At 41.3% G+C, this 26836-nt stretch overlaps 1 protein-coding gene across 1 annotated transcript in view; it reads left to right on the top strand.

The window, feature by feature from the left end:
• EXD3 (exonuclease 3'-5' domain containing 3) overlaps positions 1 to 26836 on the top strand; it is a 999700-nt gene that overhangs the window by 379436 nt on the left and 593428 nt on the right. The window contains 6 exon segments of the mRNA XM_029613511.1: positions 1180 to 1200; positions 1202 to 1346; positions 5164 to 5293; positions 10686 to 11196; positions 11551 to 11747; positions 24072 to 24210. Coding sequence (XP_029469371.1) covers positions 1180 to 1200; positions 1202 to 1346; positions 5164 to 5293; positions 10686 to 11196; positions 11551 to 11747; positions 24072 to 24210 — 1143 coding nt within the window.

The following is a 26836-nucleotide window of genomic DNA, read 5'->3' as shown; positions in this document are numbered from 1 at the left end:
TGTGCATTTCTTGCTCAAACAGTTCTTAGGCGCCCTACACACACCTTTGCGATGTCGGATTTGCTGCTGATACATAATTGTTCAAAGCTGTTAAATCACAAGAGGACCTTGCGAGGCTGGGAGACTGACTATCCAAATGCAGGTGGCATTTAATGTGGACAAGTGCAAAGTGATGCACATAAAAGAAAAGGAACCCAAATTATAGTTACACAATGCAAAGTTTTAACTGGCAGTCACCACCCAGGAAAAAGATCTAGGCATCATCATGCAGTGGGAACCAAGAAAGCAAGTAGAATGCTAGGAATTATTTGGAAGGAATGGAGAATAAAATGGAGAATTTCATAATGCCTCTATATCGTTCCATGGTGCAACTGCATCTTGAATATTGTGTGCAGTGTCTGGTCACCGCATCTAAAAATAAATATAATGGAATAGAGAAGGGCTATAAAAATGATAATGGGGTGTTGGATATGATTCCCTTATGAAGAAAGACTAAAAAAGGTTAAGGCTCTTCAGTGTAGAGAGGAGATATGATAGAGGTCTGTAAAATAAAGAGTGGATTGTAACGGGTAAACACGAATTGGTTGTTTATGCTTTCAAAAAGTACAAAGACTAGGGGACATGCAATGAAGATACGAGGTGATAAATTTAAGACAAATAGAAAATATTTTATTATTCAATGCATAATTAAACTCTGGAATTCATTGCGGGAGAATGTGGTAAAAGATGTTAGTGTAGCTGGGTTTAAAAAAGGTTTTGACAAATTCCTGGAAGAAAAGTCCGTAAACTGTTATTAAGGTAGACTTAAGGAAATCCACTGCTTTATCCCTAGGATAAACGACATAGAATCTGTTAAACTTAGGAATCATGCCAGGTACTTGTGACCTGGAAGTGGGATGCTGGGCTTGATAGACCTTTGGTCTGACACAGCATGGCCAAACTTATGTTTCTTAATGTACTTTGGTTTTGACTTTCTGCATTATTACAGTTCTGTTTCCCTTCACAACTGATGATTAATCTCACATTCATCACTTTTTTTTTCTCCAGTATTCAAGTACTTCGTAGTTTATCATGCAGTGAATGTCTACACAGAACAGCCAGGGCCAGACTGTGTCTTTGAAAATAAGCAGTCTTCTCTGAGTACTTGCATCCAATCCAATTAATGTTTTGTGTCTGCAGAGCACAGTTGGGGCAGAATCGGTGGCTGCAGGAACAGCTGATGGATCTGCTGTTGAGATATTGTGACTTGGAGACAGTAGCTTGGTGGGCTGTCTACTACAGCCTTCCCAAAGAGTCCTTACCTTATGGTGTGGCAGAAGAATGCAGAACCTCAGAGTACAGGAGAGGTGAATGTTTTATCTGTCTAAATTGCTGTAATTGTTTGTTGTTTTTTTTTTTTTTGCAACATCCACAGAGCTTGTCGGCAGGGCTCCTAGGTGCTGATTTAGGTTTTTAGATTTAATTACTCTCCTTTCCAAATCTGAGCTCAAGGCAAGTTAAATTCAGGCACAGGTGGTACTGCACTATCCCAAAGGGTTTACAATCTAAGGGCCTCATTTACAAAGACTTTTTCTCCCATTCTGCATCCATGGCAATAAAGCTCAGTAAATTGTAGGGGTGTGCATTTGTTCCCTATGAATTGGTAATCCACAACGTATAGGGCCATATTCGTTGTATTCGTGGGGAAGCGAAACGTATCGCGATTCCCCATGAATACAACAAATCTTTGCCAAATTATTCGGCCGTCTAAAGGAGCCAATTTAAACAAACCCCCCACCCTCCTGACCCCCCCCCCCCAAGACTTACCAAAACTCCCTGGTGGTCCAGCGGGGGGTCCGGGAGCCATCTCCTGCACTCACACCCCTCGGCTGCCAGTATTCAATGGCACCGATAGCCTTTGACCTACTATGTCACAGGGGCTACCGGTGCCATTGATCAGGCCCCTGTCACATGATAGGAGCAATGGATGGTCGGCGCCATCTTGTGCTCCTACCTTGTGACACCGATAGCCCCTGTGACATAGTAAGGGCAAAGGCTATCAGCGCCATTTTGATTACTGGCAGCTGACGGCCCGAGTGCAGGAGATCGCTCCTGGACCCCTTCTGGACTTTTGGCAAGTCTTGTGGGGGTCAGGAGGGTCCCCCAAGAATTGCCAAAAGTCCCTGGTGGTCCAGCGGGGGTCCAGGAGCGATCTCCTGCACTCGGGCCATCGGCTGCCAGTAATCAAAATGGCACGATAGCCTTTGACCTACTATGTCACAGGGGCTACCGGTGCCATTGGTCAGCCCCTGTCACATGGTAGGAGCACAAGATGGCGCCGGCCATCCATTGCTCCTACTATGTGACAGGGGCTGAACCAATGGCACCGGTAGCCTCTGTGACATAGTAAGTCAAAGACTATCGGCACCAATTTGAATACTGGCAGCCGAGGGTGTGAGTGCAGGAGATGGCTCCCGGACCCCCCCGCTGGACCACCAGGGAGTTTTGGTAAGTCTTGGGAGAGTCAGGAGGGTGGGGGTTGTAGTTAATTTAATTTTAGCTGGGAAACGAATAAGAATTAACGTATAAATGTATCGGGGGGCCCCCCTTGCCGAATGCAACGTATCTGGCCCCTGACGAATATGAATCCCAAATGCAACATATGGCGTCCCTCTGCACATCCCTAGCAAATTGGCCTTAAATTTGTTCCTGAGCTATGGAGATGACACAACTTGCCAAGGTCACAAGGAGCAGGATTTTAACCCTGACTTTCCTGTTCTAAAGCCTGCTGCTTTAACTACTAGGCCATTTTTGGTGCTAAGAGGACACTTTTTTAAACTAATCTCCTGACTTATTGCTCTGTACAAGGCCATTTCAGCTTGTGAAAGCCATAAAATAGAATAGTTTTAGGATGAAAGTTCATGCCTTAACACCCATTCATATAAGATGTTATTATTATTATTATTATTATTTAATTTTATATACTGAAGTTTCATGCGAACATATCACATCGGTTACATTAGTTATCAAATATTCATTTAAAATATTTGCATTTACAAAATTAAATGAAGAAAAGAAAATACAAAGTTTCATAATAAACTAATAAAGAAATAACATAGTAAAATAATTAAACATAAAATTTAAATAGTTAAGATGGCCTTAAACCTACTGTCATATGATAGAGCATGTCAGCCTAGTCTGTCAGGGCTGACATTATCCACAAGGATGTATTATGTTAAAATATAGCACTTTGTACCTTTTCGAAGAAAAAAAAACTTTTAAAAATAATTTGTTTTGAAATGTTGATGCTTCTTCTCCCCAGTGGGCATTATGCAAGCCACCTTTATCCCCCTGTTGACTTACTGGAATCATGGCAGGAGGGCGATACTCCTTGTTAAGCATTGCAGGAGACTGAAGAACTATTAGAAGGGGATCAATAGTTCACTAGGCATTGCTGAGCCTCAAGTTTTAAGAAAAGATCTTCTAATTGAAAGATTATTTTTCTTTCTTGCATATTTGTAAATGAACATGTCTCTCTAATAATTTCCCACAAAAAGCCCTGGAAACTTTCAGCCTCTATAATTGTTGAATTGTTTTTTGTTTTTTATAGAGACTGAGGTGGAGCTTTCCCCTGGCTGTCAGTCAGTACTGCTTTCTTATTAATGAATGGCAAATCCCTCTCTTCCCCAAACCCACCTACTTCCTGATATTCTTGTATAGCCTTTTCTCAGTGAAAGGGCAGGTTATTTCTGTCATCTTGCCCCTTTAGGCAAAGACGTTTCTGTGCTTGAATCTGGTGTTTAAAGGACTATGGGATCTCTTTACTAAGATGTGTTAAAGCTCTTGTGCACATACTGAACTGCAATAATGAGTACCTGCGGTGATAAGGTCCATGCATTTCTGGCTTGAAATCAGTACCATGAATTTCCGCAGACCCACCTCCTCCCCCTAAAACCCCAGTGCCAGAAAATACTCTCCTGTTAATGAACCCTCACTCCTATCAGTCACATGCATGTTCTTTGCCACAATTCGACCCTAGCTGCTGGGATCCCCTCCAAAAGCACAAACATTGAAGCCCTGCTCCTTATTAAGATAACCCCCATCCAAGGTGAATTTGGCTTCTGTTTTGTGTGTGGCTGAATAATAAAAAAAAAAAAAAAAAATTCCAATAGATAGTGTTATTTCTGCTGGTGTGTACTCTGTCTTGTGTGGTGTTGTATTTTCCTGCTAAATATAATTTTAAATTCCTTGTGTGCTTTTAAGAGAGAAATAAAGGCTCTACCTACTACCACATTTTCTGGGCCTGATGTGTAATCAGTTGCACAGCAAGAGGTATCCAGCCAAGCACTACTAAATTCTAGTTACACATAGAATTCATGAGCATGTGACCTGGCTGAGGGCTGAACAGCTTACCTGGTTCTTGTTTGGCTAAGTATTCCCTCCCACCCCTAATGTGTTTCCTTCTTAAATAGTTCTTTCAAGGGTTTAGGTTAAGCGAATAATTTCGGACTATAGTACCAATTTTACAATATGTTTATTAGTCTCTATCAGCAAAATGTCATTTTTTCAGTGAAAAAATTGTGGTGTTTATGTCCCAAGGCCTATTTGGAAAATTAAGAGTTGTCCAACTTGCCTTCAGCTGTCTGCCATGAAAAAAGAGCTAATGCACCTGAACAAGAAATTTCAAATAACCTCCCCTTCCTTGCATCATCCAGAATTTCTTCCGACTCCCACAGAGGATTCAGAAACTCAGGCATAAATGATTTACAGTGGGCTCTGGCAGAACAAGACCTATGACTCTGAGTCACCCAATTTCCCCAACTTTGAAACATCTTGTGTATTCGCCCCTACTTCCACAGAGAAATCAGACAACCAGGATTTAGAAACCCAGGAATAATTGGATTACAGTGGGCGCTAGGAAAATAAAGCCTGTGATGATGAGACACCGACTCTCTCCGCTGTTACCCTTATATAATGCATTTTCTGTATTGGAAAATGAAGAAGCCCCAGCAATAGAATATGAAGTGATGTCTGAAAGGGAAGTAGTCACCCAATGCACCCAGAAACCCTTCAGCATTATCAAATTTCATGAAAGAAAGCTGCTTCTGCTTGGAGACTCAATCATCAGAGGAACCAATTTGGGAACTCATTTTGATGAGTACACAAAAGTTAAATGCTTTCCAGGATACTCAGCTAACAGAAATGCAAACCAAGGGGTCAAAACAATTATAGAAGAAAGTAAGAACTCTAACATCAATTTTATCATCCATCTGGGGACCAATGACATTGCTAGAAATAGTGTCCATAAAGTACAGTAAGATTTCCAAAATCTAGGGAAAAAGATTAGACACATGGCAAAGACTATTGCCTATTCAGACATATTACCTGTTCACGGAAAGGGAAAGAAAAGGCTATGCCATATAGATAATTTCAATTCCTGGCTCAAAACCTGGTGTAAGGAAAGTGGTTTTGGATACTTTGGAGGCTGGGGCAGTGTATGGACAATAAAAGATTATATAAGGATGGCCTACATTTGTTTGTGGTAGGAAAGAAGATGCTAAGTGAAAAATTCAGATCATAAATTATTAGGCATTTAAACTAGGGAGCAGGGATAGCTGGAGATAGCCTATGAAATTGGTATGTCACCCCCAAGCTAAACAGGAAAAGAGAAGAGAAAGTAACAAAACCAATCAGTTCAGAAAAGGTGACTAGGAAGAACAGTTGGTAGTCTGGGCAATAAAACCCCAGACCTGCAAGTCCAAATGATGGAGGTGGACATTTTTGCTATTACAGGGACATAGTTCACTGATTCTCATGATTGGGATATGGCCATCTTGGCCTATAACTTGTTAAAGAAGGAAAGAGAAGACAGAAAAGTGAAAGGAGTAGCTTTTTATGTCAAAAACAATATCCAAGCAGCTGAATTGCAAGGGACATGGGATTGAGAAGAAGCATTATGGATCGTCCTAAAAAAAGATGATGATGTTTCCATTTTTACTGGTGTGATCTACAGGCCACTGACTCAAACCGAAGAACTGGAAAGTGATCTGATCAGAGACATCCAAAAGGTGGGAAAGAAGGGAAAAGTGTTGCTCGATGGAGATTTTAATCTGCTGGATGTGGATTGGAGAAGTCCTTCTGTAGAATCTACAAGTAGAGAGATAATGGATGCCTTTCAAGGGGCTCTGCTCAAACAAATGGTAATGGAACCCACGAAGGAGGACGTGATACTCAATCTAGTGCTTGCTGATGGCAATAATGTCTCTAATATTCAGGTAGGGACTCACCTGGGCACTAGTGATCATCAGAAGGTATGGTTTGATATAGCAAATAGGATACAGAGAAGTCATACGAAGACCTGAGTGTTGAATTTCACAAATATGGACTTTGTCAAAATGGAGACATAACTGGAAAACTTGGAGAAAATGGGTGAGGTGGAACAACAGTGTGGGTCAAATTAAAAGGAGATATTACAAAGGCAATAAATCTATATGTTAGAAAAGTAAACAAGAGTAAGAGGAAAAACGAATCTGTTTCTCTAAGGAGGTGGCTGAAAAAATAAAGGCAAAAAAACAGTATTCAAGGAGTACAAAGGATCCCAAAAAAAGTAACACAGTGAAGAATATATGTTAAAACTGAGGGAGACGAAGAAAAAATAGTCAGGAAAGCAAAAAGTCTAGTGGAAGAAAGGATTGCTAAAGAGGTAAAGCAAGGTGACAAAATATTTTTCAGATATATCAGAGAAACCAGGGAGGCCAGAAGCGGTATAGTGAAATTGAAAGGTGCCAAGGAGCAATGTGTGGAGAGAGACGAAGAAATGGCAGAAATATTAATCAAATACTTCAGTTTGGTGTTCACTAAAGAAGATGGTAGATGGGGAATGGGGTAGATGAAACTCTGTTTACAAAAGAGAATGTATGGAATGAGCTAGGCAAACAAAGTAGACAAGCCCATGGTGCCAAATGAAATACATTCCAGGATTCTGAAGGAGCTCGGAGATATGCTGGCGAGTTCACTGAAGTATCTGTTCAATAGATCCCTGGAAATGGGAGTGGTGCATCAGATTGGAGAAGAGTGGTTGTGGTCCCACTTCATAAGAATGGTAGTAGAGAGGAGGCTGGAAACTACAGGCTGGTTAGCCTCACCTCGGTGGTGGGAAAATTAATGGAGACTGTGCTAAGGGAAAGGAAAGAGAACTATCTACAATCGGGTGGGTTGTGGGACCTGAGGCAGCATGAATTCACCAGGGGTTGATCCTGTCAGACAAATCTGATTAATTTTTTTGATCGGTTGACTAGAGAATTGGATCAAGGATGAACATTTATGTTATTTATTTATTTATTTTAAAGTTTTTCTATTCCGCCCATATAAACTGTAGCAGATCTAAGCAGTTTACAGATAAAATACATGCATAATCAGTATAAAACAATACAATGAACACCTTAAAAAAAACATTGGGGGTTGGACAAAGATTAGGGAAGGGGAGCAATTTTGTCTTTATAGAAAAGTAATGGAAGAGGACTCATGTTTGAGAGTTAGAGAATGCTAATGAACATAGGTTTTAACAGCTTTTTTTAATTCATTTTTTTGTTGTACATTGTTGGATGAAATTGGGAAGTGAGTTCCAGAGTGAGGGACCCGCTACAGAGAAAGCACGTTTGTGAGTTTAATCTGGCGGTTTTGATGGTTGGGACTTGTAGGTAATTTTTGTCCATTGAGCATAAATGGCATGGAGGTTGGTAGAGGGTAGAAATGAGCATAGCCATATAGATGATGCATTAGATGATGCATTATTTAGTAAGTAATGAATAATAGTTAAGGTTTTATATTGAATGCGTTGACGAATGGGAAGCCAATGTAGTTGTTTCAAGACTAGAGTAATATGTTCTTTGCAGTGAGTGTTGGTAAGTAATCGGGCAGTACAGTTTTGAATCATTTGAAGGGGTTGTACAATATAGTCAGGAAGACCTAAGTAAAGTGAATTGCAATAATCTAAACTGGTTAGAACTAAAGACTGAAGTACGGATCAAAAGTAATTTGTAAAAAGAAGAGGTTTGAGTTTTTTCAATAAACAAATTTTGTAAAAAGAAGCCTTTATAACAGTTGAGATATTGGTTGTCATGGTTAATTTAGAATCTATAATGACACCTAAGTTACAAGCTTGTCTGGATATGGGAATGGAGCAGTTTTCGAATTTGAATTCCAGAGGAGGAGCACAGGGAGGATTTGGAATGGGAGATAAGTATATTATTTCAGTTTTTGCTGCGTTGAGAGTATGTTCGTTATGTGATAGCCATGTGTTTATTGTTTTTAAGTAAAGAGTAAATAGTGACAAAGTGTGACTTCGAGACATGCTGTATGGTAGGATGAACTGGATATCATCGGCATATATTTTAAAATTTAGATTGAGGCCAGATAAAAGATGACATAGTGGTAATAGATATATATTATATAAGATGGCAGATAGGGCCGAGCCCTGGGTGAGTCTGTGAAATACCAGTTTGATTGATGAAGGCCAAGGTTAACTTGTTGCAGTCTATGCGACAGGAAAGACTTGAACCATTGAAGGACTTTCCCATTAATACCAATATTTTGGAGGTTGGAGCAAAGACTATTGTGATCTAAGGTATCAAAGGCTGCAGAAATATCGAGGAGTATAAGAATATAGTCTGTTAGAGTCAAAGCCGCGGATTATAGAGTCGAAAAATGAAAGTAGGAGGGATTCAGTACTGTGTCCTTTATGGAATCCATGTTGATTTGGGTGCAGTGTGTTGTTTTCTTCAATATAGCCATAGTTGCTGAAGTACCACAGATTCAATTATTTTTACTGGTGTAGATAGTGAGGCAATTAGCCGATAATTACCAAATTTTTTGCTCCATATGGAGAATCCGTTTCCGGCATTAAAATTAGGGGTGTGCATACAATTTTTTTTTCATCCCCGTTTCGTTTTCGGGTCTGGGGAGGGCCATTTCGGTCCATTCCCTGGATTGGAAAACTTTTATCGTGCTATTTTGTGAAAAAAAAACCAACAAAAAAAACCCCCCACTCCAACCCTTCAAATTTAATTAACTACAACCCCCCACCCTCCTGACCCCCCAAGACTTGCCAAAAGTCCTTGGTGGTCCAATGGGGGTCCCGGTAGCGATCTCTCACTCTTGGGCCATTGGCTGCCAGTAATCAAAATGCCGCCGATGGCCCTTTGCCCTTACCATGTGACAGGGGCTACTGGATGCGAGTTATGGTGTCAGAGTCAATTGGAGAGAAATCAGTCCAGGAATAGATACTTGGGGGTAAATTGCTATTTGGAATAGAGAGGTGGCTTAATTTTAAAGACAAATTGGAAATTTTATCTTTAAAATAATTAGTGATATTACAAAAAGAATCAAAAATATGATCTAAGGATTCATTTTTAGTGGAGGTTAATGACTTTACAATGTTGAATAAAACGTTATTGTTGCCATTGGCAGCTTGTATTTTCTGAGCATAGTAAGATTTTTTAACGATAGCAATTTGTTTTTTATATTTGTGTAAATATGTATAGTAAGCATTCCTTCTTTTTTAAGAGGTTTTTTCGCCAGCGGTGTTCTAATTGCCGAGGTTTAATTTTCATGTGATGTAAGGTTGGAGAATGCCATGGGGCATTGTGTTTAGAGCAAATGGCGCAGAGTTATTTTATGTGCAAATTTGTCCAAAGAATTGGAGATTATGTGGTTCCATTTTTAAAATTTGCTGTCATTATCATTTGTGGTGTCAGAGCTGGAGGTTGCGGAAAGTTGAGGGAGGAGAAAGTTACTGAACAGCTCAGAGTCAACATTTTTCTTTTGTATACCAATTTGGAAGTTGAGTTTGAATGAGAGTTTAGTGTTTTAAGTGAGCTGGTTATTTGGATAACGAAGTGATCAGACCATGGGTCAGGAAAGGTTGTAACTATTAGAGATGCAAAGTAATTCATCAAAGCCACTATGGCACCATTGGCAAATCTATATATGTCTACATTCAAAGCTACATGGACTTCACATTCTCCTTTTTGTAATCAAATTCAGTTTTGGAAAAGGTTCGTCGATACCATTTTTGCTTTGTGATCAGGTATAGTGGATGAATTTATGTGTTTTTGTAAGTGGTTGAATAGTTGCAATGAAACCATTCAGTTCACAATTCATTATAATTTTTCGTCGATCATTTTGGAATATTTTGGTTAAGAAAACATCTTTTGGGACCATCACTGTGTATCGAAAACAGGAAACATGTTCCAGAAGCATCTATCATAAATCTGTTAGCCTTACTCTTTTTCCATTGAAATGGTCTCCTGTAAGCAATGTCCAGATATTCAAAAGCTGCAGAGGAGGGTTGGGGGGGTGCAACCTATTAATAGTTTGCACAGGGCAGCAAAAGAGAGAGCACCACCCCTGGGTCCTTCTGTTTGAGTTCTGGGGATTAGCACTATTCTGAGTGATGGTGTTGTATGATTTCATAATGTGCCTGACAGTGAAGAGAATTTGTGTTGCTGTTACTGAAGTAACATTGGAGTAGGAATATTCATTTTGGGGATAATTTTTGCTTAAAACTGGGTTTTACGGGGGAGCTGTTCACCACGAGGCAGATGGACACTTAAACCTATAGCTGCTGTAACCCTCCACCTTTAATACCCAATAAAATACGCAATGCGAACTATAAAAAATATAACTCATCTGGATTGTCAATCTAGGGAATGGGCCCAGATGAATACGAGGAAAAAAGGCATAGATTTGCAGAAATTTTCGTTCACAAAAGCAGCAGAGGAGCTGAGGACATTGGGGCCTGTGGCTTCTGAGAGCATAACAGGGGAAATGGAAGGATTGGAAGCTGAAGCTCTGGTACTGTCCCCACAAGCAGCAATAGCTCATACCCCGAGTTTATCCGACCTACCAACGAAAGCTATGCTGCGTGACTGGTTTATAGAATTAAGGTCAGAAATGAAGCAGCACAAGGACGATCTTCTAACCTCTTTCTCGGAGCTCCAGGAGGACTTACTAGCTCTGGGTCAGCACGTGGATGACATCGACAATCGAGTCGATTGCCATAGCACTGCCATTGCAACGTTAACCCAGCATAAATCGGAACTGCAGTCAGAAATGTCCTTGCTGTCTGAAAAGCTAGAGGACATAGAGAATCGCTCCAGGCGATTCAATATTCGGCTATGGGGCATACCTGAAACTGCCGAGAATGCAGACACAATGGCGATATCAGCTCCTTTCTCCTTACTCAAAATACAGCAGAGAAAGGACAAGAAGAAAATTCTGAGAGCCCCATGATAAAACTTGAATGAGCGCACAGAGAATTCGGAGTGGGCTGCAATGGCAGACCACGAGACATCATAATAAATTTTCACAGTTTCATTCAAAAGGAAGCAGTAATGGCAGTCGCGCAACAGAAGACGTTTTGGGCATGGAATAATATGGAAATTGCAGTTTTTCAAGATTTGGCGCCTAGCACCCTAAAGAAAACTAAATGATCTACGGGCAGCCACAGATGCGCTGCGGAGCGCAGAAATCAAGTACCGGTGGAATTTCCCATTTGCCCTATCCTTTCAGCGGGAAGGAGTCACCTACCGTTTGAAAACGGAAAAAGAAGCGAGGATGGTCTTCCAGCAAATAGGCTTCGAGATCAGCCTCCCACCTCAGACAACTGCAACATCAAATACAAGCATGGATCTAGTTCCAAAATGGCGGCAAGTCAAACGCTCTAAATGCCATGCTGCAAAGAAGTTACAACAGGATCTCAACAACATGTCTGTCCAGGGCTGAAATAGATGATCAGGTTGTGTTTATTGCATTCTTGGATTATTAGCAGTTTGCATTCTACCTTTGATAACGTACTAGAATGTACTAGACAAGCATTTTACAAGGGCAGTGATAAGGCGGCAAACTACTGACACGCCAACTAAAGGCCCGAATCTCACAGAGCATTATCACGAAAATAAAAGATCATAATGGCACCCTCACTGCCGATCCTAAGCATATCAGGAAATGCTTCTCTGACTTTTATGCCACACTATATAGTCCCAATCTTTCTATACAGGATCCTGATATTAAATCCTATTTAAGCACTATGGATCTGCGTTCTGTCACCCAAGAGCAGCAAAACACTCTGGATAGTCCAATAACAGTCAGGGAGGTGCGGTTGGTGATTAGGGATCTTAAATCTGGTAAATCACCGGGTCTAGATGGACTTCCAGGGGAATACTATAAGGCAATTCCTGATGTACTGGTCGCTCACCTTACGGATCTTTTCAATCACATTCGGGAAGGAGGGTCCTTTCCTACCCAAGTCAATATTGCAGGTATCACAGTATTACTTAAACCAGGCAGGGATCCTATTTTATGCGGGTCCTATAGGCCAATTTCCTTAATAAATCAGGATCTAAAAATCCTGACTAGGATACTAGCGCTCCGTTTGAACAAATACCTACCCTCTTTGATACATTTAGATCAAGTAGGATTTGTTCCGCAGCAGATGGTGGCAGATAATGTGAGGAAGATTTTAGACTTAATATGGTGGGTAAAAAGGGAGGGGATACCAGCTGCTCTCCTTTCCATTGATGCAGAAAAGGCCTTCAACTTAGTTCATGGGCCCTTTTTATTTCAAACACTAGAAAAAATGAACTTTGGCCCCTTCTTCATGCAGTGGATTACTCAGTTATACAACAATCCAAAAGCTACGGTGAAAGTGAATGGCGACTACAGCGATACATTCACGATAGGAAGGGACACTAGACAAGGCTGCCCACTTTCGCCCCTGCTCTTCGCCATCTTCTTAGAACCCTTTTCCACACGTATATGAGTGAATAAATCCATAAATGGCATTCAGTTAGGCACGCATAATTTTAAATTATCTCTATTTGCTGACGATATCATGTTCACTCTTGCCAATCCCTGCCAATCGTTAATTGGAGTGGAACATGAATTGCTTTTCTTTAATAAAGTCTCGGGGTTCAAGGTGAATTTTGAGAAATCAGAGTTATTAAACATAAATTTATCACATCTTGACATTCATAGAATTTCCCAGAACTTCTCATTTCGGTGGGCAAAAAAATCTCTCAAGTATCTAGGGATTCACCTTCATGCTAATTTGGACGATCTCTTCTCCATCAATTACATCCCTCTTAAGCAGGCAGTTGACAGATATATTGATAAATGGCACAAAGGCCTGTTTACATGGCTAGGCCAAATTGCCATCGTCAAAATGAATGTTCTGCCAAGATATTTGTACTTGTTCTCCACTTTGCCCATACATTTACCTTCTTCACTTCTTTGAAGATTACACAAGAAAATATTTGATTGTATCTGACGACGAAAGCCCTCAAGAGTAGCTCGCCACATATTATGTCAACCCAAAATCCAGGGAGGACTAGGAGTGCCAGAATTACAGGCCTACTATGTAGCAGCACAATTAAAGGCATTGGTGGACATTGCACGAGTCCGCAACCCTAAACAATGGGTGATTGCTGAACAATCAGTGCTAGGTGCTATGCCCATAGGAGCAATCCCATGGCAACCCAAACAAACATGGAGGTGTTCTGCCTGTATACCCTGGTCCTTAGAAACTACATTAAAGATTTGGGATAGATGGAAGGGGAGTGTGGTGGGAAATCATTCATATTTCTATCAAACAAATTTATATCACAATATAGAATTCACTATAGGTTTTCAGTCCGTGGACTTCCGGAACTGGCAGCAGGCAGGTATTACCACTGTTGGCCACCTGCTTCAAGGAGGGGAATTATTATCTATGAGCCAGGTAAAAGACAAATTTAGAAAAAAAGACGCAAATTTCTTAACCTATGTTCAACTTAAACACTTCTTTAAATATGTAACTGCTACACAGCAACTGAGAGGCAGTTGGTCTTTATTTGAAAACCTATATGTAGCCGCTGATACTGCATCTAAAGTAGTATCAAAAATCTACCATTTGCTTAACCCCATAAGCAACAAACTTCTACTTATCTCACTCAGTGGGAAAGGGATCTGGGGAGTCCAGTTCCCACTAAAACCTGGGCTGTCATATTCTTGAGGGCAAGCAAATGCTCTATTTCTGCAAGATTGCAGGAAAATAGCTATAAGATGCAATATAGATGGCGCCTAGACCCTGAAAAGCTGCATCGGATATACCCCACAATATCACCCAGGTGCTGGTGGGAATGTGGAGCAAATGGCTCCTTCTTGTGTGGGACAGAATTAATAGCTTTGCTGAAATCTAAGTACACCACATCCAATGCATGGCTCTGATCTAATTTTCTGGTCACCCAGACAATATTGTAAGAATCATTTTTGTGTTCATTTTAAAAGTTTCTGATATTATCCAGTGACTTTATTGGGCGTAAATCATGTTTCTAATGACAGAAAACCTTTTCGGCCAATAAGATTGTAGTTTGGACAACCAGTATCGAAAGCCATATCATAAATGAGCCCAGGATGTTCCTATATTGCTCATTCATGTCTTTCATAGGAAGTACATTTCACTGGGTTTGTGTGTTGTTCTTGTGATTCTGTATCTCAAGCTATTTAAGGAATTCTATTCATTAATAGCTCTGAAATGGATGTCTACAGCCAGCATCCCATGTACCATGCACATTTCCATCTGCCACACAAACATCTCCTATAGGAAGGTTTGCCAGAATGCCAAGGAAGCTTGGCAAGAAGGTGCCTTCAATGTAAACAGTGATGTCATTTCTGCTGGCGCACACCTCTCATCCTGGTCTAGACTTCTCCAGATCTGAATATTCTTGCCGACATAAAATCTCACACCTTCACTAAATATTTTACACAAATATTGACTTCCCCAGGCACACACACATACATACCAGTAAAGTTTGTGAATGTTTGTACAGCACAGAGCTACACTGCAGAAATTAGTCCTGCCCTAAACACCAGCCTAGTCAATATTTTCTCAAATAATAAAACCTCTTCTAGGCAGCGTGGGAAAGGGGCAGCCTGGGAACTTCAGGGCACTGGAAACTGAGGGATTTTTGTATGGGTACCTGCATCTGATCGCAGCTCAGCCTCTCAACCCACTGAGGTTGCTGTACAGCTTATAAGTTCAATGAAAAGGCCTATTTGAAGACCCTCAAAGTACCATAAGAGTCTAGTTCAAACTATGCTTTCTCGTGCCTTAGCTCAAATGGTGCAGGGAACTTCACTCTCGCTCTCTTGTAGGGAATTTTTAGGCTGCATTGCTCTGCAGTGCCCCCATTAGGCTGGTGAAATGTGGTTGCATCTTGGAGAGCCTGCCCCTATGAACATAAGAGGTTGTGCTATGTATGGAGAGAATGGGTCCTAGATATATACCCATATATATCTCATCTTCATTGTTACAAGCTATCAGTGGTCCTCTCTTTCCCAACCCAGTAACCCTTTCCAGTTCTTCTGTGTAAGTGCTGCCCTCTCATGGAAGCACAAGAACTGTGGAATCTAGAAAGTAAAAAAAAAATACCAGGGTAAGTTGCTGCCATGCACAGATTCCCAAGCTAAGAGCTCCCAAACTGAAGGCTGATTTCTATTATTGTTTGCCTATTTTTATTTTTTTTCTCTGCCATGGATTAATAGGAAGAGAAAGTTAAAGTCCTGCCCTACAGAGTATTCATTACCAGTCTGAGGTCCAATGAACAACCATGTTGTTACCACTTAGCATCATCTGGAGCCTGCTGTTCAGGAGGGCCAGCAGGAGGAATCTCTTCTTGAGCTAGGAGCTGGTAGGACTCCTCACTTCTGACAGTGATTCAGAGTGCCACAAATCTGGAATCCTCAGAAGTGAGCAACTTGAGGGGATGGCAGTCGGTCAGGTTGAAATGGTGACTGCAGCAGTGGGCAAGATTATGGTTGAAAGAGGAAGTGATCTTCAGTGAGTCTATATTGGCCAGTGTCAAATGTAATCTCCTTGCAGGGAAATCCGGATGTCAGCAATCATCTGGGTCAGTGTAGTTTTCTTGGAACTGTTGGGGGTTCCATTATCAATAGCTGTTCCCCACCTCTTCCCCCTCATCGGGGATGAGTGATGTATTTGAAGTTAGCCAGTGAACCTAACTGGTTAACTCTGGCCATGCTGCAGGCAGATCTAAAGTTAGCCGGATATACCTATCTGGCTAACTTTTAAGATAAACCAACAAAAATCTAAACCACCATCAGCGATATATATATATATATATATAATATATATACTAAACATCAAAAAAACAGATTGAACTTCTGTTTGATCGCTGTATTAACAAACTTCTAAAATTAATTCTATATTGAATTTTAAGTTTGCTTAAATATCTCTAATGCATTCAATTATTTTTGATGCCTACACGCTATGTGGATTAACAATTTTTTGATTTAAATGTATATTATGTGAAAATATTGTGAAAAGAGAGATGACGGTTTCATATAAACCGTGTAGGCGTCCCCGCACCTTCGTTAGATGTTATAATCATAAACCTCCACCACCTCCTATGTGTGAACTATTCATATTTTGTAAGGATTTTTTTGATGATTTTTAATAAATCTATAATGAATTTAACAGTATCATCCAGTTTATGTTGCGTTTATAGCTGCGGAATCGTGTATTTGATTGTTATTCACTACGATCTCCAATATTCCTTCTATTATAACTCTGGTGAAAATTCCCACTCATCTGTGATCAATATCAATTGTACTTAGAAAATCCTGACATGTACATGTTTCAGATGAAAGTCGTCTTTCCTCAGGGGAATGTTGTTCTGTATACCATCTTTATAACCAGATGTCACTTGTAGTCATTGTGGGTGGTGTGGTCAGTCAGTAGTGGGGAAAGTATGGGTAGACCCGGTTACAAATTACAAGATATGGAGGAAATCTAACACCAATTGCAATTCTAAAAATGTAGTATATGTCATCATTTGCCCATGTCCGAAACTTTATGTTGGTCGTACAACACAACCAGTAAGGATCAGATTAAGAGAACACAAATCCCGATACATCACAGATAAACTAACAGCACCGATGGTACAGCATTTGAAGGAGGCTGGCAACATTATAGCGGATCTAAAATGGACAATTGTAGAACAGGTACAGATTTCAACCCGCGGTGGTGACTTGATTAAGAAACTCAACTATCGCGAAATGTTTTGGATTTATACACTCCAGTCATCTCATCCTAAGAGGATGAATGAAGAATTAAATCTCACCACTATATTGTGAAGTGAGGATAGTCACTTCCAATATCAGTGTTTGAGGTTTTATACCGGAGAAAAAGACAGTTTTCCATTAGGTCCGCATAGTACAGCCTATCCATACTGAGTTCCTACAAATTTCGGTTTCCATCAGGTCTGATTCTTTTTAAAACTAGAGAGAGGGTGTCACCCAGGTCCATCCTAGAACAACATGGGACTTCCAGTAGTAAGAAGAATTGAAACAAGGTGAAGCATACATAAAGAACTCGGATTGGACCTGCTCATTTAGAGCGTCCTTATAATGAGACATTTTATAGGCTTTCAGTTATTGCAGTATCAGGATTGGCCCACAATAACATTGGGAGGTTAGTATAAAGGAGTCCTGTTTGAACAGCATTGGTTCAGGGTACATCCAGAATGCCGAACCATCAAGGCTGGAATGCTGCAGACAAATTACACACGCAAGCGGAAATCTAGTCCAAGATACAAGCTAAGTTATATTCTTGATAAATAACAATTGGTGGAATAATGGACATCTGGTTATAAAGATGGTATACAGAACAACATTCCCCTGAGGAAAGACGACTTTCATCTGAAACGTGTACATGTCGGGATTTTCTAAGTACAATTGATATTGATCACAGATGAGTGGGAATTTTCACCAGAGTTATAATAGAAGGAATATTGGAGATCGTAGTGAATAACAATCAAATACGCAATTCCTCAGCTATAAAAGCAACATAAACTGGATGATACTGTTAAATTCATTATAGATTTATTAAAAATCATCAAAAAAATCCTTACAGAATACGAATAGTTCACACATAGGAGGTGGTGGAGGTTTATGATTATAACATCTAACGAAGGTGCGGGGACGCCTACACGGTTTATATGAAACCTTCATCTCTCTTATCACAATATTTTCACATAATATACATTTAAATAAAAAAATTGTTAATCCACTTAACGTGCAGGCATCAAAAATAATTGAATGCATTAGAGATATTCGAGCAAACTTAAAATTCAATATAGAAGGAATTTTAGAAGTTCGGTAATACAGCGATCAAACAGAAATTCAGTCTGGTTTTTTGATGTTTAGTAACTTTTAAGATAGCCAGGTATATTCAGCAGCCCTCCTGTGCTGCTGAATATTCCGGTTCAGTTAGCCAGATAGGTGTATCCGGCTAACTTATTTAGGCACTCACCAGCTGAAAATGGACCCCTATAATATTAGGTTTCACATCTGTGCCGATGATGTGCAATAATGTACTCGTGTCATTGGTGATGTGAAGGAAAATTAATGCCTGTTTTACAATGATATGGGATTGGTCAGGGAAAAATTACAGCTTAATCCAACTAAACCTGAGGTGTTTCTGATAGGTTCTTTGATTCCAACTTTGGTGTTTCCTGAATTTCAGCTTTATCATACTGGCTTAACACTTCTTTTATGCATGAGGTTTGGAATCTAGATGTTTAGACTGAGTCTAGAATCACAAATTGCGAAAGGGTCCAGAAGTGCATTTCTCCAGTTGTGAAATATTAAGAAAGTGAAACTATGGTCAGATACAGTGGTCCTGACCATGTTTAATCAGGATTTACTTTTTTCTCGCTGGGATTATTGCAAAGCCCTCTTTGTGTGGTTTTGTCACAATGTATTGAGACACAGAGTGCAGCTGCCTGCTCACTTATTGGAAGCAAGATGTGGCAACATATTTTACCTTATATGAAAGTGCTGCATTGGCTTCCAGTGAGTTGGCAGACTAAATTCAAGCTGCTTTTCCTGGTGTTTAAAATTCAGAATGGGAAGGGACCAGCCTGCTCTCCAAGGTGAGTGTTACTTTCCCAGGTGCAAGCTTTTCTGATGTTTCTTCTATTGGTCCTCCATCACTTTGGAATAAACTCTCCAAAGAACTTCTTGTTAAACAGTAAAAAAATATGATGCTTTAGTCAGACCTTCTAGAGTAGGGGTGAGCAAACTATGGCTTGCAGACTAAACCTGGCCTGATGACAGATTTTTTTTCCAGCCCTCCTCCTCCTTAATTTGCCCCATTAGATCTGGCCCACTGGCACCTTCGGTGTCATCAACAATGGCCTAACATCACAGGCCGTTGTTGATGACTTCGACCTGCATGTCTGTGGCCGGACGTGATGTTCCCCCTCAATAGGAGCAGCAGGGCAGGAAGAGGAGGAGCATCACTGAGCCATAAAGAGGCTTGTGTAGCTGCCGGTGGAACCCATCCCACCGGCGGTGAAGAAAAGAAGAGAATGCCAGTGGACCCCTCCCACCAGCAGCAAAGAAAGGAAGAAGCTTGTCTCTTCAGTTCATCCAGTGGTGCAGAAGCTGCGCATCTGCAGCGCCAGGCAAACTGAGCCCGTCTCGAATTCTATGCAGGCCTCGTGGTATTAAAAGCTCATGAGGCAGCACTTTCTCTGTGCTGATCTCGCGATACATGAGATCAGCATGGAGGAAATGCTATATCCGCAAATTTTCAATACTGTGTGGCCTGCAGAGAGGAGGTGCAGCAGAGCTTGTTTGGACGATGAATTGACTCCTCTCTGACACGCGGTGGTGGTGACAGTGGCAACGGAGGAACAACAGAGGCTCCGAGGCTGCCATGTGGGTGTGTGTGTGTGAGAGCGAGAGAAAGAATGGGTGCCTGCCTAGGGGTCTGTCTATGTGTGTGTACGAATGAATTGGTGCCTGCTGGGGAGGCAGTGTGTGTGAGAAATAGGAGCTTGCCTGGGGTGTGTGAGAGAGAGCCAGAGTAAGTGCATATGTGTGTGTGTGTGTATGTGAGGGAGTTAGTGAGAGTGAGTGCATGTTTGTCTGTATATGGATGAATGAGAGAGCATTGTGTGTGTGTGAGTGAGAGCACATTAAGAGAGTATGTATATATGTGTGGATGAGAGAACATTGTGTATATGAGTGAGGGAGAGCATGTATGGGTGAGAGAAAGAGAACACATATGTGTGCAACAATTGCTTTCCCCCACCACCCCCCATCCTCTCTGCCTGCTAATCCATGACAATCTTGGGGCATCTGGAAATCAAAAGTTCCCAGGTATGGAGAGTGGGAAATTTTTAAAAATCATTGCTCATTTTAATTATTGGGTATTATTATTTGATGAGTCTTTTGAAATATTTTATAGGTATTTGGAACATTTTTATATGAGTTTTTAATATTTGATGCTGTTCTGTTGGTTAATTGTGTTGAATTATTCTTTTTATTGGTATGGTTGCTGCTTTGGTCCTTTGACTGTGGGGTATAATTGTCAGTGTAAATTGCCCCCCATCCCCCACTCACTCACAAAGTTCTAAGGTGGACTCTGGCCCTCTGCTCCAATAAGTGCCAGTAATGTGGTCCTCTTTTTAAAAAAAAAAGTTTGTCCATCCCTGTTCTAGAAGACAGTGATTCAAATTGTTTACTCTGTTAGTTTGGGGGCTAGCAATAGAATCAGCCTAGAAAACAGAAAAATAGAGCAAGATAGTAAGAATTCACTGTATGGGAGTCACTGCTAGCCCTCCTGATAGAGACTGTGTTGGAAAAATGTTATTAAAGAAGAGCTTAAAGTTTTCCCCCCAGCATGTAAAGTTTTTCATTTATACCTCAGGAAACTCATTATTATGTTGCATTTAGAACTGAAAATCACCTAATAGCATTTTGGAACTGGTATAAAAAGTTGAAGGACACCTCAGAGTGAGAGGATTTCATCGCAACTATACTTTCACAGAACACTCTGAGAACAGTGAATGTGCACTTTAAAACTGAGAATATTGAAGCCTGCAAGGTGAGCACCTGGCTGCAGAGATGAGGGGTTCTGGACTGCAGGCTGGAAAGCAGTGGGGCCTCTCCCACTGGCAGATGGCCATATATAGCACCTGCCTAACAGCTTCATGATTATATGGGAGAGAGGCTGCTGTTTCTACCCTGGGAAGATTAAAAAAAATGTTTTAAGTATGGCTCTACAGAGCATTTTAGCTTGTCTTGCAAATTTATAAAGTAATGGAGATGTGAATAGATTGCATTTCACACACTCAGTGGCCAACCAGTGTGGGGTAGAGGGCCACATGCATGTGCGTTGTGCTCAGGAATACCATAAGTGCTTCCTCATACTGAATGCCCCCCTCCTTTCCAGGAGGAAATCCCTGATGAGAGGCAAGAGACTTAGCTGGGACCCCAGCCAGAGCAGGAAGCCACTACAAGCCAGCTGCTCTACCAAATGGAGCAGGAGGCTGCTGAATGTCAGCCTATATGAAGCTGCTATGAACCAACCTACACGTCAGCCAGAACAGGTAGCAAAAACTGCAGTGCCTGATACATCGGAGCAGGATATGAGTATCCTAAGATTAGATAGAGGCGACTAGGAGGAGGAAATAGCAACAGCAACCTCCCAGTGCAGGGATGCAGGTGAAAGAGGAGACTTAAAGGATATGATAGAGCCTGAAACAATGATAAAGGAGACTTCTGAGATGTTAGAGTCAGATTTTTCCTAGGGAGATACTCCAGTTCCATATGACAGACAGATGGACTTGGAATCCCTCCCATTCATAAGTGCAAAGAAAGGGAAGAGAAAAGCTAGCAAAACCTTGAAAGAAAAATCTACGGTTTCAGAAAAGAAGAAGGAAACAGCAATAAAGCCCCTCTGACACTTGAAAGTCCCACTCCCATGTCTAATCACTTTGAGTCACTACAAGTTGTGGAAACAGAGCACAGAAGATAGCACAACCTCCTGAGGGTGGCACTGAGGGACACAGTAGGCCCAGCCGTGGATCACAGCCCCTGATAATAATCACCACTGAATCTAAGAACATGAATATGGACATTCCTTCTGTGGCCTGAAGAGGCACCCATCTTTACCACGAGATGAAGTTATAGGTAAAATGAGTAATGTGAAGATGAAATATGTCAGTAACTACAGTACCTGAATGTAATCCACTTTGAAGTGCCAAAAAGAATATAAAAATTCAATAAATAAAATAATAAATAAAACAGGGAAGTTACCTGCTCACTCACCCGCCCCCCCCCCCCACACACCCTTTATCATTGCCACTTGGAGTATCATCAGTATAAAGACAAATAAGTCACAAGATGCGATGTATGACTGCCTGCGGAAAGAGAGATGGGACATAATCTTCCTGCAAGAGACCAGACCATGCAGCCTGAAAGAAATCTCCATCGCTAAACAGGAGTGGAGAGACAGCCTCTCATTGTGGTCAGTTAGGCAGGATGCATGCTGTGGGGTGGCGATTCTGTTCACCTTCACAAACCTGACTGTGGTGAAAGTGCTGGAGCTGTGTCCAGGGAGATGCCTCCTGATGGATGTTGAAGTGTAGGAATAAGCTTGTACTTGATCAATATCTACAATCCTCAAACCAAAGGAGAAAGGGAAGGAACAGTTCCAGGCAGTAAAGCCATTCCTTGTAATATCCAGACTCCCAACTGTATGGAGAGTAGTCTATATCAGGGCTCACAGCCTAAAACTCCTGGATATGATAAAACCATCCTCACAGCAATGAAAAAACAGATCATTCTAATTGATGTACTGACAGCACTTTCCTAGATACACAGGATATACTGCATTGACCACCTGTATATGCAAGCATCAGTCTGCACAGCTCAAATACAGATTGTACCCTCTACCTTTACTGACCAAAGAATATTAAACATCCATTTTTTTTTTGTTTGCATTATTAAGACTTTTTACTTTTACTCTTATTTGTGTATCTAAGTTTTGTATTTCTGCTACCTCAAAACGTGGTGGTCAGACTAAATGGCCTGTTCTATGAAATACTCTGGTAGTGTAGAATTCAAAGGGTGCGGAGGAACATTGTTTGCCAAAAAACCAGGGGAGCTTAGCATGATAAACTCTGTACTGTTTTATGCCATTATATGTTTATTTCAATTTAAATCAATGCCAGAATTTTGGGTTACGTCAATGGCAATGCAAATTATCTTGGGGGGGGGGGGGGGGTCATGCCCTTAATCCCAGCTTGGAAGAAGGATACAAGATAGTGTCCACCAAGGTGCAAGACACTTTCCCTCTCCATGTTCAGGCTCATGTAAAGTATATAACATCCTGGCATTTCATGGTAAATGAAGTGACATCACTCTCCAAGAGAGCACTTGTACTCAGGAGGTCATTCACAGTTGACCTTGCCTTGCCTCAGTGTCCTTCAAAAGTTGGGAAACTGCAGGATCCCCCCATCTGGGTGAGATTTCCTGTGGTTATCAGTTCTAGGGTGTTTCAGTGTCCAGGCTGACATAAGGTTGAGGGTTAATGTGGGCAACAACTGCCCTCTCCACACCTGTACCACACAGAAAGAAACTATGGAACTCCTGTTTGTGAGCTGGCCATTTAGTAATGAAGTGTGGATAGAGGGCCCCAATCCAATTAGGTATGCGCTTATGTTCTAGTTGTGTGGGATCAGGCTACGGCCCAGTCGGCCTTGAAGAGCTCACATTCTGTGGCTAAATTACTGCCATCATAAAACATGGCTGATGAGGTAGGCCTTAGTCTTGAGGAAAATTCACACCCCAATCAATGAGGGTAGTGTCTGTAATAACCGGTATAAAATGGGAAACCAAGGTTCTGAAAAAGAACATTATGCCCCACCAAGCTGTCAGTAACATCCTGATACTAAGAGATTAGTTACGCGATGCAGTTGTTTGTTGTGCTCTGAAAATATTGTAAATAATGTAAATACTGTGTACATGTAAATATTTTGTTGATAAATAAGCTAAAATTACCCTATTCCGGTTCTGAAATCCTTACACACCTCTGCCAGTGCATCTAACTTCAATTTGTTTGTGTTGAAAAGTACACCAAGCTATAAAAGAAGTGTTGTTCACTGACTCTTGAAGGAAGTCTAACATGTAAAGAGTGTGTCTGTGATGTCTGCTGGAATTTGTTAATGCTTATGTCACAGGCTGGAAGGCAACAATGAACTTGATGATTTCCAGGAGGAAAGGAAGAAGAGTTATTACCAATTTCCTATTCCCCGGGAGAATGTTCATTTTCTGCAAAGCTGGGAGGAGACTGAGTGGTGCAGGAAAGAGGTCCTGAAGGTAAGGTCAATGATGTACAGGCAGGAAGCTCTCTGACCTGAATGTAGCATTGGTAATCTGCAACTGGAAATGTCTTTGACCTGAAGGTACAGGAGGAATGTACAGGAGGAATGCACCTGTACATTCAGGTCAAAGACAGAAATGTCTTTGACCTGAAGGTACAGGAGGAAGGTACAGGAGGAATGCACCTTCAGGTCAAATGTCTTTGACCTGAAGGTGCAGGAGGAAAATCTCTGACCTGTCAGTGATACCCAAACAGGAAGGTCTCTGTATCATTTTATCATTTTTTTAAATGAAATGTTTACTGTTCCAAATAAGCCTTTAATAGAACATATAGCATTGTTACCAGGGTTTTAGGGTGATATCTTTGCTGAACACCCCACAGAGACAAGATGATTCCTTCAGAGGTAACAGGAGGCTGGAAAATGAGGAATGATGATCAATTTTGAGAGACTCCTCCAGAAATCTAATGCACTTTGTGCCATAACTGGGGAGTAAAAAAAATGGAGGTTCATGGTTTTCTTTGTAAGAGTTAAGGAACTTGTAGTTTGAAACTAACACTAAGGTCCAACATATGCATCGTGGGGTATTTTGGAAAGCTTTTATATTTGTAGATCTCAGTTAAAGTTAAATTTACAGTTAACATAGGGGCTTTGGTATTTTGTTTACTTATTTAAGAATTTGTATTCTGCTCATATCCATCGTTCATGGTGGAGATCTGCATAGATGCTTTTAGACTTGTGCTACCTATAAATAAACATGATGGCTAACCTGACCTATCATCGCCAAAGGCTGCTTTAGATAAATGAGTTTTCACAGTTTTTTTTAAAGGTGGTAATACAAATTATGCTTCTGATAGAAAACTCTGTGGAGAAACAGGTCATTTATCGCTTTTCTTTGCAAACTAAACAAATGATTAGACTCCTAAAATACTGCTCTTATTTCCTTTGTCATCTTGTTATCTCTATTTATACTTACATTAGGAACATGAGTTCTGTGATAAAGCAATTTCTATTGATCATCAGTGCAGATTATTATTTACCTGATGTTCTTAATCTTTACATTTTATGCACGACTCTCAAAAGGATAAATACTTTAATAATCTTTGAATAAAAGTTGATTTCCTAGCGTGTAGGCAGATGAACTCAGGACCAGTAGGTTTATGCTCCCCTGACAGTAGATGGAGACTGAGCAAGTTGACATCACAGTATATGTAGCTCTGCAGTGACCCCAGCCGGCAGTATTCTCCATCTCCAGCAGATGGTGGACGTGCATCTACCTATGGGGATTGCTTCGAGTTTTTTGGAAGGAGAAATGTGAAATCTAAATTAAGGAGATTTAGTGGGAGGGTTTACTGTACAGGGTTTCCTTCTCCCACCTGGTCTCCGAGCGCAGCATGCCGTTCCGACATTCGTCCCACTCCGTGGGCAGTCGAAAGATGTGTGCAATCTGGTGGGTTGAGCAGCCTCTGTAGGCTAGGCCCTGCTCCGAGGCTTTTTACTGCGCACAGTGTGGTAGGCTGCAGCGGCTTTTCGCTCGCTTTTGGAGGCTGACCACTCCTGGCTTGTTGGTCCAGTGTATGCATCTCGCTGTGTCTAGTTTTGCACCTGGATTTTGAGCACATAGTAGAGCCTTGAATTTTGAGCGCCCACATTAAGCGCCGCCTAGTAGCCGCGCACTTCCGTCAGGCTCAAGTGGCACTGTGTACTTGACTTTTTTATGCGCTCTCATTTGTTCGCCTTAGTGAGCACCTAGGTGTGCGTGCATAAGTCTTGGATGCATAATTTTTGGGCGCATAGTTGAGCGTTGAGGTTCGTATGCACAAGTATTGGACACATAATTTTTGGGTGCCTAGTTGAGCGCATATATAAAAAAAAAAAAGGCAAAAAGCAGCTAGATGCACACCTCCGGCCACCGATCAGCACGTTGTTGGCCATGATAGCACTTGTGCCTCAGAAGCTTAAGTGCCTTATTTTTGCACTGCCTGTTCTTTTTGGGTGTCTCCTTCCTGGAACGCCCGCTGCTTTGTGCCTGCACTACTTGGAGGCTCAGAGTGTCTTGTCTTCCTCTGTTTTTGGCTAAGCCTGGTTCTTCCTAGCTGGATGTCATCTGGGTGAAGATGTCTCAGATGGGGCGCCTGATCTTGGCCCTCACCTAACTGTTCTTCAGCAGGGGAAGGTGGCTCAGTAAGTAGTCCTCAGATGCCTCTCGGTCTGGATGCTTCTATCTTATTTCAGCACCGCAGTGCCCCTCAAGTAGCAATGGGTCCTCTGGATGGAGCTCAGGCTGGCTGGGAGGATGGTGCCGGTCCTGTCTCTCTTGATGATGGGGAAACACACACACCCCTCCCCCCCCCCCCCCCCCCCCTCTCCAGGATTGGAGCCTTATATAACTATGTGATGGCTCTTTCATAGAGATGAACTGCCAGCTCTGTTTTTCCCAGACCTTGCCGATACTTGGAGTTCCTGGAGCAGATTCTGTTTCTGAGCCAAGGAGAAAGCCTAGTTTGGTTTCCCTTGTGTAAAGCCTCTTGTTTTTTCCCATGATGGAAGCTATTTTAGAATTGATTGAGCTTGAGTGCGGTGCCCCAGAAGCTATTTCCAAACGGGTCAGATTTGGAAGGCCT

The sequence above is a fragment of the Rhinatrema bivittatum genome, chromosome 8 (assembly GCF_901001135.1).
Source record: "Rhinatrema bivittatum chromosome 8, aRhiBiv1.1, whole genome shotgun sequence".
Lineage (NCBI taxonomy): Eukaryota > Metazoa > Chordata > Amphibia > Gymnophiona > Rhinatrematidae > Rhinatrema > Rhinatrema bivittatum.
The sequence above is the reverse complement of the archived record's forward strand: the minus strand, read 5'-3'. Positions and strand labels throughout refer to the sequence as shown.